Source organism: Centroberyx affinis, unplaced genomic scaffold, assembly GCF_046629955.1.
Source record: "Centroberyx affinis isolate AG114_WGS23_722 - 3 ecotype Tasmania unplaced genomic scaffold, CSIRO-AGI_Caff_v1 ptg003582l_1, whole genome shotgun sequence".
NCBI lineage: Eukaryota > Metazoa > Chordata > Actinopteri > Beryciformes > Berycidae > Centroberyx > Centroberyx affinis.
The window spans coordinates 38,709-50,875 of NW_027281508.1; the positions used below are offsets into that span (position 1 = coordinate 38,709).

Consider the following 12,167-nt stretch of genomic DNA (forward strand, 5'->3'; position numbering starts at 1 on the left):
AAGAGAAGGAAGAGGAGACAGAAGGGGAGATTGGAGAGGAGGGGGAAAGAGAGGGAACAAGGATGGAGAAGAGGAGGAAGAGGAGGGTGGGAGAGCAGATTGGACTTTTAATTACAGAAACATTTTTTGGAGGCAGAGCTGCTGTGGAGGCAGAAATAATCTCATTGGCTGAGTTAAACCTCAGCCAAAGAACCTCAGTTTTTCTGGCTAAGTAACCTAACAAAAAAAAAAAAAAAAAAAAGAGGAAGCAGGAGGAGGTTGAAGAGATGGAGAGATAGATCCGAGGTGGAAGAGAGAGGGGAATAAAAAAGAGACTACATAACTACATTTTATTTATATTAAAAGTTATATTACTTTATTTAAACTTTCACTTCACAATTCTGAAAAGGGAGACAAGAGAACGCGAGAGAGAGAGGGAGGGAGGGAGGGAGAGAGAGAGAGAGAGAGAGAGAAAGAGAGAGAGAGCATCTGGATAATTCATTGAGGAATTCAGCTTGCACCATACCGCACATTTCCACCACCCATACACTATTAGGTGCTCTGCAGTTCTACCAGTCTGTGTTTTTTCATCTGGGTCATTCAGGGAGGGAGGGGGGAGGGAGGTGAGAGGGAGGGGGGGGTGGCAATGCATACTCCTCCCATTGATTTTAGCCTCCTAATGGATTTCATTGGAGCTCCCATGATTCCACATTAATATTTCATCAGCCCTCCATTTCCTGCCTACCGCTGTAAAAGCCTCAGCACCACCAGCACCATCACTGCTGCTGCTGCTGCTGTCGGATTACCGCAAACAGGGGCGTGTGTGTGTGTGTGTGTGTGTGTGTGTGTGTGTGTGTGTGTGTTGGAGAGACAAAGGGGAGAGAGAGAAAGGGGGGGGGCAGATTGTGTACAGCAGTATAGAGTGAAGACAGGAAAGGAGAGAGAGAAAGAGGAAGATAGATAATGAGGGAAAGAGAGGCAGAGAGTTTCCATAATCAAAGGCCACACACTGAGAGACTCTGAGTCACCCGTAGAGTATCTAATGAGTTGAATTTAGTCTATTGACTCCTCAGACGCTTGCTTTTCCACTGAGGGGCCAAACGAGGCTATATTAGGGCCAGAAAAAAACATAAATCTAAATGTTTATAACACAAGATCACAAAGACTGATAAAATGTTTCAAACCTGAGATCACAAGGACACTGTTAGTTAGCTGACAAATCTGAATATTGGCAAAAAGATAAGAAAAAAAAAAAAAAAGAAAGAATCACACAAATGTTTTGCTGGGAGTGTGAGTGATGTGAGTCCAGGCTAGCTCCAGTTGGCCCCCTAGTGGAAACTAAGCTATTGAATTCCTTCTCCAATGTTTCCCATTTGTTTTCTCCATGCAGCAGGAGCAGAGAAATTTTTAGTTCAGAGTCCAAACACCATCGCTGGATTTAGTTTTCCAGCCCCAGAGCTGATTCAGTTGCAAAACACTTGCCAAGATATAAGGTCATATAATGTGTGTATATATTTGTCTGTTACAACTGTCTGCCCTGGTATAAAAAGGTCAAACTAAACATATGTTCACACCAAGCGTATTTGGAGCGATTTATTCAAACTCTAGAGCATTTATTCCTGTAGTTCGGTTCGTTTGGGCGAAGTGAGAACGATGTCCTTCAAACTCAGGTGGCACCAAGTAACTGAAAATGCAGACCTCTCCCAAGTGAACTGCGGTGCGGTCTGTTAGGAGTGAGAACATAATCCCAACCGACTACAGGCAGCGACCCCAACATGCAAGGCTTTATGGTATTAAGATATAAGAGATGTTGGCACCTGATAGCCGATAGCAGTTCCTCATGCTTGGAAAGCCTCGCAGAACAGAACTGATGCTCATATTCAACTATTTCTTCATTATGTTCTTAACTGGTATGAACACCAGAGAAGGGAAATTACAGGAAAGAGCGCAAACAAGTCCATCATGCTTAGCTGAAGTTACAGAGACTGGAATCAGGTTTGTTTTGACAACAAATCCATAACCATGCAGGATGACAGGTCACCAAACCTCTGTCCAATAAACAAGCTTCTTGGCAGTGTGAACCTAAATGCCACAAAGCACTTTTCCACTATGGTTCAGACCAAAGGCAACGGATTGCAGGTCTGATCGCACCCTTAGAGTCAACAAGTATCGAATCCAATAGATCACTATGTAAATAAAGCCAGTAGCAGTATTAGGGCAACAGTGTTTCAAAAGGCATCGTCGCTTGTCAACATCTAGGTTTGAATGAGTTCAGTCTGAATGTTAAATTCTGTGGAGGCTCTTCGTCTTTTCCCAGCCTTGTTTTCAAGTTATGGAAAGAGGAGATTAGGTAACTGCAGTCAACTGTCTGGTGCCTTCAGGCTCCTCTGAGTCATCACTGTTTTCCTTTTCTTTGTGTATACCGCCCCCTAGTGTTTAAACACGCCATGTGCGGGGAGGTAAAGGAGGATGGCATTCCCCTGGATAGCACAAACTATTACATTATTACATCCTGTTTGGTAACTAGAGAATCTCCCTTGTTAACAAATACCTAATTTCTGTGCTAGATGGTCAGAAAAACTAAAGCAGTATGTTATAATTCTCAACATGAAACAAGTGCAAATTGAGGAGAAATTACATTTAGTAGTTGATGGGCAAAGCCCAATACGCATAACATGTAAATGAGATTTTCGTAAAATAAAATGGGGATGATTCACACACAATCAGTGTTGGGCAAGTTGCTGAAAATTAGTAATTAGTTACATTTACTAGTTACTTATCTCAAAAAGTAATTGAATTACTTTACCAATTACTGCATAATAAAAGTAATTAGTTACTAGGGAAAGTAACTTTTGCGTTACTTTTAAATGTCTTATTATTTTAATGTTGCTGTGGCACAGTGTGGGACAAGACCACTGTCAAATTTTATCTATCATTGTACCCATTATCACTATGATGAAAAGTAAGTAGTGGAACAATAAGTTACCGGACCGGTAGTCTTTTCATTCACTTGGGCCACCGTAAGGTCGGATGATCATAAACCGGATAATCCTCTTAAGTTGTCCGCTATTTTCATGTAAAGTAACGAGTAACGAGCCCATTTAAATTTCAGTAATTGTAATTGTGTTATTTAATTTGAAAAAGTAATTAGTTACAATAGTTACCGCCAAAAGTAATGGAATTACAGTTACTTTGTAACGCATTATTCCCAACACTGCACACAGTGAGTGTGTGTGTGTCCAAGACAGCCTGAACTATATGGGGAGCTCTCAAACATGTCAATGCAGAGAGACCAGAGAGACAGAAGAACACATAAATCCTTCAGGATGATCTCAGCAGAAGAAGAGTAACCAGAGACAGTCTGGCTCTATCAGCTCCCTAAAAACTCCTAATGTTACTTATAACTGGTGATCTGTATAACCCAATGTTTAGTTGGTATACATTTTGTGACTACTCCAAGTAAGGATAAGATTGATGATTGATTTAGATGATGAAATTGACTGATCCTGGAAGAATTGTTACTCTGTTCTTATTAAAGAAAGAAGCTATTATTTCACTTAAGGTGTTTTGGCTCTCCCTTGCACAAGTATCTAACCTGATCCCAGTGAAAATTTCTTTATTTATGCAAAATATATAGTGGGTATTATTCCTTGACTGTCTTGCATATAGTCTGGTTTGGATTTTCCCCTAACAATCCTACACGTTACAACATATAGGGTATAATAACATGAATTACACTGCACAGAATTGAGTTAGTCAGAAAAAATGAAACCACTCCATCCATTCTTAGAAAGAAGAGCATAAAATGTTTTATTACATTTTTCCATACAGGATACATTTTCTAATGTTGACAGAAAACAAAACCAGATGAATCTGTGTACAAAACCCGATTGTCGTCATGAAGAAGAACGCTACCTGGTGGTCTGTGTAACGTCTTCGGCCATAACACAGTATGGTACAAGTTTAGATGAGACAGGAACAGGGGTACGCATTTACAACGTGTCATTCTTCACAGAGCCTCGTTATAAAAAGTAGTGTTTTTTTTTTTTTTTTACAGAGCGTTGTACCAAATAGGAATAATTATATGATCGGTGTGGTGGCAAACATTCAGCAGCGTGTGTACCAGTGTTTCCACCGGATAGCTCTATTTCTTAGGGATTTTCAGGAGAGTTTTAGTGTGATGTGGTCTAAATGAAGAGGCTTTATTCCAAAATGAGGTATTCACCATTTGGAAAAAAAAGAAGGGAAAAGTGATTTATAGCTGAAAATTAAAGAGAAACTAGACATCTAAAAGGTATAAAGCATGCTACTGAAATTGCCATCTGCTATTGGCTGATCTTTGGTGGTGACATCATCTGGTACCAAACATCAGCCAATAGCAGATGACAATTTCAGGATTTGGGTTTGGTGTTTAGTTACACTTTAAAACAAGTTATGGGATCTTTTGAAAACAGCCACTTAAGTCCTTGGTTGATGAAATATGACTTTTACAGATTGGACACCTTTTTGAAAGATAGTAGATGATATTTCCCCCCCAAAAAATGAATATACAGCATTTTGGAATAGAACTATTCAAACTCAATTTCAGGATAAGACAGCACTTTCTGGGGGAAACACTGCTATCCACCTTAAGGTTTCTACCTCTCCAAGTCAGTTTGCTTTAGCGTAGGCTATATTTTTCGTCATCAAACACATTCAAGCCAGAGATCGACATACGTTGCACTGAGCATGTTTCAAAAGAGCAATAAATAGATAAATGAGAGTTAACACTAAGAAACATACTGTATGTACAGTGGTGGTTGAAACAAAAGCACAAGTCAAGCTGTAGTGTTGTACATTCAAGACAGGGGAAGTAATGACTAAAAACACATGATGATGTAAAGGATAACTTGGGCAATTTGCTGGATAACCTTTCCCAAAGAGCCTTGCAGTACCATGAGTGAATATGTTTTATGTGGGACTGGGACCAAAACAACCAATCCAGTTAGTGCTTTACTGTCTGAGTTTATAGGGGGGCTAAACTATGATCTAAACGTGTTCAGGTCTATTTTGACGTTTCAAAATATACCAACATCCCATTACATCACCTGTAACAGTGGTAGGTGCTGCCCCACATATCCTGTTACAAGACAGACACTAAACAGAGTCAAACCTATCAGTGTCAAAATGTTGGGCTTGTATTCAAGTGTTGTTCCAAAATACCTTTTGAAGAATGTTATACCTTTGCTTTCAAAATGATAGAATAAAACAAATGAAGAGTTTTGTTCCAAATTGAGATATCCTTTTTTTAAAAAGTGACATCTTAGTCTTTAAAAAAAAAATGCCAGCACAAAGATTCACAATAGTACTTTTCCTATGATAGAAGATATGTCAGTTTTTTCAACTTTATGTACCGACTTTTCTGTGTTTTACAGATATAAATGATTGGACATCTAACATTTTTTAACAGAACTCTTCAAATAGATATACAGTATATGGACAGATTGGCAATTAGTGTTGAATACACTCGTCCCCTACTTGCAGATTCCCATCCAAACGATGCACTTTTAGGTCTATTTTGTATTTTATTAGTTTGTCACAATGTTGACTTTTACATATTTAGCTGTTTTTGCTGTCAACAAACTGTAAAATGCTGAGAGTTAGAATACCAGGTGTGTATTACATCATGTCTCTATTCTTCTAGATGAACTGAATTCCCATTTACTTAATTGGTACAATTAAGATATCTGAGAATGAACATCTGAGGATGTTATCATGGATATAAACATTGGTACAGTGCAGGCAATAAAGCGCAGAACGCCGATGTGTTTCCATAGCAAACGTTCCACTGAGCCACAGCTGTGTTGAACCTTCCAACATTATCATTTCCATGACAACAACAGCAAAACTTTATGGCAGCCATCTTAGGTGTACAGAAAAAAAAAGATTCCCTTTTCTATTCTGATTCTCTGGCCTCTATTGTCTTATTCAATATGATCAGAAGGGCAAAGTGGTTTAAATCAGGGCTATTTCCCCAAAACATGTCTTGGCACTAAAAATTCACTTAACGTTGAAATTAGAAAATTAAGTCACTGCCAATTTAATTACACGAATCCCAAGATGATACTAATACTAAGATGCATTTGGGAAGCTGGGTACAGCACCGCTACACTGAAATATACCTGATAAAAAAACAGTGTTTCAACTATTTTGGGAATGCTTGAAGTGAATTTGACATTACCATGCATGTGTTGTTGTTCTTTTTTTTTGAGGCAATTAAAGAGCCCTGGGGAAATACATCAAGAGCACCTCGAAGTTGATGCAATTATTTGAAATCCACATCAAAAACACATTTTGTGTATTTCACAAAAACACTAACAGCATCATTGTTTCATTCGCTTACAATCGGACCGGCCTATCGATGATGTTAGTGCTAAAACACGAGGGAAACAGAAGAAGAATGCAGATCTTTTGAGGCTCAGCCATTGGCGGATGGAAAGAAAGAGGGATGGATGGATAAATGGATGGAAGGATGTGTTTAAAAAGTGAATTTTAAAAAAAACAGTATACAATAGTGTAAGCAGTAACATCTGAACCAGTAATATGATCAGACCCCAGTATGACAAGAGCACTGCTGAACATGTCGCCTCAGCCAACGACAATCGCATCAGTTCACAGTCAAGTGAACATCGGCTGAACCAAGTCACTGAGAGGGATGCGTATTTTAAAAGACAGAAAAATATAACTAACTTTTTCTTTTCCCGCATGCAACAATAGATCACACACACTCACACACACACACACACACACACCTTTCAAAGTGAAAGAAAAAAACTGGAATGGTTCAATTTATAAAAACACTAACTATGTAAAATATACAGTCACGGAGAGAGGGGAGAGGAAATTCACTTTTGTCTGTTCTGGCCACAGTAGCTGGTGCGTCTAAAAATACAACATCAGAACGGTTTAAACCTGCGAAAGTGGCCAGCAGAGGAGACAAACGAAAGTAGCCACAGCCAAACTTAACTCTCAGTTGGCTGGTGGCTGGCACCACTTTCCCGTCCGGTTTACAGTACAATCATGTTGAATAAAACCTCATAGCCCCTCTACTGTTGGATATATCCTACCAACTTGGTCAGTTCCATACAAAACAGACATATAAAGCAAACGGCATAAAAACAAACCCCCTCAGATTTAGTGTTGTATGTTACAGCTTAGGGTATAAAAACAACGGCATCGCCTGTAACTACAGCAGGCCTGTACATTTATGTCCTCTCTCCTTAAAGTGTCTTCAACACACACCATTTAAAAACTTCAGTTCCCAGCATTCCAAGGAACCATGACCGTTCATTTTTTTCCTATGGTGGAAATGACAACGCAGCCAACACCAGAGAGAGAGAGAGAGATAGAGAGAGAGAGAGAGAGAGAGGGGTAGTGTAATTGGTTGTTTCATTTATAAAGATACTGATGGACTAAAACAATAAAATGCATCTTTGTTTTCCTCTAAAAACAACATGGAAGTATTTGCGTGGTAGTTACCAAGCTAGTCTCTTCTCAGTTCTTGTGTGTGTGTGTGTGTGTGTGTGTGTGTGTGTGTGTGTGTGTGTGTGTATTCAAGTGTCTGTAAGTGTATCCGCACCTGTTGTCTATCAGTGTAGGTCAGTACGCTTTAAAAATCAGTTAGTGTCGTTGACGATTACAATAACCATGTGTTCCTCATCCAGATTACCCACAGTCCTTTTGGCTGTCTGGAGGTACTGCTGGGAAAACTCTCCAGGAGGGAAGGCGTACAGCATCGCCCCTGCCCCCCCCTCTTTGGCCGCGGGGAGGCTTATAACCCCGGCCGCCTCCTTGTTTCGCAGGTAGGTGACCAGGTGACGAAGCAAGCGCACCTGGAGTCCTGGCTCGGGCGGAGGGGCCTGGCGGTCGATGGGGCCCTGGAGGGCCAACAGGATGGCGAACCCGTCGGGGCGCCCTTGTTTGATGCGGCGTGTAACTTCGTCAAGTCTGGTCTGGTCCATGCGGAGCCTCTGGGCGATCTTCAGCTGGCTGGGCTGGTTTTGGCTCTGCTGCTTCAAGCTCTCCTTCATCATGGCGTTGAAGAAGGAGGCGCCTCCCTCCAGCATGTACAGGTCCGTGGGAAAACTGCTGTTCTTCAGCGCAAAGAAACCGTGCCACGACTTGGAAAGGCCGGCCTGGGCGAACTCCGACAGCGTGCTGGGGGAGGAGGTGTGTGTGACCGTGTGCATCGGGGGAGAGCTGGCAGCGGTGATCTCGCTGTTTCGATGGTGATGGTTGTTAAGGTGCTCGCCGGAGGATCTCTTGTTGTGGTGGCGGCCGGAGGTCAGCGCGACGTCTTCTTCGGTGGTGGCGGACGGTCGCCCTCCTCCGCCGCTGTCGGGGGAGTGGTCTCTCGGCTCTGTGGTGGAGTCCGGGGCGCGAACCCGCGCTCGGTCCGGACTGGCCTCGGGAGACACGGCCCCTACCTGGCCTCGAACCTTAGACCTCCCCCTCTCCTTTTCCCGCTCTCTCTCCCGCTCTTCTGTCTGTCTTTCAGCGGACAGACTCCGACTCCTGCTCCTCCTCCTGTTCCTCCTCTCCTCCCTCTCCTTCAGCCAGCGCTCCCTGCTCCTGCTGCGGCTCCTCGCTCCTCTCCCGGCTCTCCCGAACGCCTCCACCCCCGGAACTCTCCTCTCCAGGCTGCGGGTGGGGCTGATGGGGTAGTCTCTCTCCAGCACGGCCCGCTCTCTTTCCCTCTGGGAGAGGAGGCCGTGGGTGGGAGGCGAGGAGCGGTCCCTCGCTCCCCTCAGCTCCCGTTCCAGGCTGCGGTGGCGGCTGTACGCCTCCCCGAGGAGGTCATAGTGGGAGGGGAGCGGGACGGGGGGCTGGTAACCCGGGGGGAACGGACGGGAGGGACTCTCCTCGACTTTGGCAAAGTCCACCCTCAGACGCCGCTCGGGGCCGCCTAAAGGGAAGCCCCTCATCTGGGTGCAGGCGGCTTGGGCAGCGTCCAAACTTTCATACTGAATGTAAGCGAAATTGTCCCCTTTAACGTAGTCGATGTTCCTTATGCTTCCGAAGCGGTCGAACTCCCGAGCGAGGGCGGCGAGGGAGTTCCCGGGTCCGAGGCCGCCCACCCAGAGCCGTGTGGTGGGGTTCGCTTTGCCGTAGCCGATTTTCACCGGGTTGCCGCCGATCACCCGCCCCTGCATGGCCACTTTGGCCCGGTGCGCCATGTCCAGGTTCTGGAACTTCACGAAAGCGTAGGCCCCGCCCTGGCCACGCGCCGGCCGCTTTATCACTACATCCTCAATTATCCCATACTTGTCAAATCCCCTCCTCAGTTCCCCCTCTGTAACATTATGATCCAAGTTTCCAATAAAAAGGTTACTAGTCGCCCTCTGATCGTCTTCAGGTTTTAAATCCTCCACCACTGGCATAGGAGGGAAGCCATAGGGCCGGCCCCTCTCATCCAGCATACCATAATAATCCAAGATCCGCTCCCTCTCTCTGCTCAGACCCAGACTCTCCAAGGCGTAATGTCTGGCTCTGATGTCTCTGATGTTGCTGACCCCCGGCGCCGGGGGTGAGAGGGAGCGCTGTCGGTACGGGTACGGAGCGTGCACGGGCAAATAACCGACATCCGGCGGCGTGACGCTTCGCCTCCTAACGTACATGGGTTCAATTTTAAGTTGGCGGTCGCCCAAAACTAACCTGGAGGATTTGGCGTGCCTGGCCTCCTTGGCGTCCTCCGGATGCCGAAAATTCACGTAAGCGATCCGCCCCAGCTCCGGCGTGTGCGAGAGTTTCACACTAACGTCCCCGAACTTTTTGAACTCGTGAAATAGCGCGTCCTCCACGTCCTCGTCTGAAACCTGCGAGCCGAGGTTGCTGATGAGCAGGGTTTTGTATTCCAGGGTGCCTGGCCTGGCGCCGGGGACCTCTGCCGCCGCCGCCGCCGTGGTCCGCAGCGGCGGACGGCCGAGGAGGCTGAGCTCATGTCGGTGGTGGAGCTCCAAGGCGGCCGCCCGCTCCTCCCTCAGCCGGGGCTTCTCTCGCTCTCTGCTCCGGCTCCGCTTGTGATATCCCCGGCTCTCCGCCAGCAGCAGGGCCAGCGGGGGCGGCGGCAGTTCCTCTCTCCGTGCACTCTCCCGTTCCCTTTCCCGTATCCGTTTAGCCAAAGCCCTGGACGGACTAGTCTCTCTCCCGGCCTGTCTCTTCATTTTCAAATGATGATGGAGCCCAAACTTTTCGGTGCCTGCAAAGGGAATCCGGCCCGGGGAGCAGAATCCAAGGGTGTTAGCAAAAATAAGCTAGCAAACGAGGGCTTCGGCAAAGGAAAGCTAACGCTCGAGACACTGTACAATTACATATATACCGAAATAAAAGCATAAACTCGTTTAAAAACATGTCAGCATCAGAGGATCTGCACCGACGCCGCCATCTTGGACAATAGGAATGTGCGCTTTCCCTTGGTGGGCGGGGATTGTCATGACGCAACTGGAGCGGCCGTCGTGACGTGTCACGCTTTGACAAATTCTGGACATCACCACAACTTTAGGATTTTGGAGACACGAAATAATTCAGAAGAAATATCTGTAGGGTGATATCCAAAATGAATTTTTATCATGGATGTGACGAGGTCAACTCAAAGAGCAGGAAATAGGTAAATTATAGCAGTAATATTAGGAAAAATAGATCCATTAAATATGAATGGGAGTTGTGTAACTACAAAGACTGGGATCCTACAGAAAATACTGAAAATCACATTTTTGATTTAAAATTCAAACAACGTTCATAATTTAATCAAACAGGGACTACCATGTAATTCCCTTTGCTGTATTGATCTAATCATAAAAAGCTTTTTATGCTATATTCGTTCAAACTTTTAAGCATTTTTGACCGATTTTCTGAGCAGCAGTCGCAGGTTTGATAGGTAACTTGGAGAGGTAACAAATGTAATCTATTAGATAAGTCTGGCTCAGTATTCAAATCGGATTATTTTTGGTACTTTTGGACACGAGCGCCATACCCAGTCAAAATAAGGGGGCATGTGCCCACTCAGATATTTGATATCTAACATCTAGTATTTATGATTTTAACTGATTCACCTCGGTAAAAACTCCCCTCCTTCCTCATGTCAATAAGATATCTGAACATACAGCTATTGCCAAATTAGCAAGTCCCTTTCCTATGAAGTTTTATTATGTATTTTCTCCAATGTCTGGTATTGTGGACATGCTCTATACTTACTTCTGAAAGCCTTACCTTTGCCTTCATTAGTTGTTAGTTGGTAACAACTAATGAAGATCCAGGTAAACAATAAGTAAAAGGATATTTGTATCTATTATTATATATGATTTCACAATCAAAATGCCTAAATTTCCCTTCAGACATGCTTCTGAGTAATTTAACAAGTAGTCAACTAATTTTCAAAACTCTCTGTAGTCTTATTACTGTTTTTTGTTTTTTTTAATATAGTAACTAACTTATTAATTACCATTTTTTGTAATCAGATTACTTCAATCTCATTAAATGAACTTCATTACAACCCAACCCTGGTCACAGGACAATACATAGTTCAGGGAAATGATGACATCCTAATACTCCAGGTAGAAGTTTTTCATATTTTAATGAAAAAGTATAGTAGTAGCACAGTTGTAATAAATGATCGGGCCTTACACGAAAGGTCAAGGTGAAAGAACAGCATACTTTAACTTTACAGTTCCTGTATCAAGTCGTTTCAAGTGTCACACATCTTTTATCATCTATTTTTTTTAAAGTACACACCGTTTGCTTACATCAAACAATAAAATATCTATCCCTTCTGAAAGACACGGCGGTCGGGGTGGAACTCAGCGATGGAGGTCAATTCAGTTTCAACTGTATCACTGCAAATGGAGTGAAATGGAAATGGAGAATTATTGAGTCGACGACAAAACATTCATTCTCAAATCTCAATCATGTCATTAAGGTTCAAAAGTGAAAATCGGTCAATAGCAATGTTTGTTAAATTGTGGAAATGCAAACCGTATCCGTTTTTGTTTACTTCTCGATACAAATTCAGGTGATCTGGATCAAAACATTGAAGTTATCGAAAAGTTGCATTAGAAATGAAAAATAACCTGAAATCTTTATAAATTAAATCTGAATAAATATCTCAGCTTTTGCTGACAGCAGAGCGTCTGCTGTACCGTTTGTAATCCCCA

General features: G+C 43.6%; 1 protein-coding gene across 1 annotated transcript; it reads right to left on the reverse strand.

The window, feature by feature from the left end:
- Positions 1–3,781: 3,781 nt before the first annotated feature.
- rbm15b (RNA binding motif protein 15B) lies at positions 3,782–10,336 on the reverse strand. The gene has a single exon (XM_071540205.1). It carries the CDS (start codon positions 10,179–10,181, stop codon positions 7,635–7,637), a length of 2,547 nt encoding a protein of 848 aa, XP_071396306.1. The 5' UTR covers positions 10,182–10,336; the 3' UTR covers positions 3,782–7,634.
- Positions 10,337–12,167: the final 1,831 nt, after the last annotated feature.

What these genes read in the sequence shown, in the direction of transcription:
- rbm15b (XM_071540205.1), bottom strand. Translation starts at nt 10,181, where the DNA reads ATGAAGAGACAGGCCGGGAGAGAGACTAGTCCGTCCAGGGCTTTGGCT.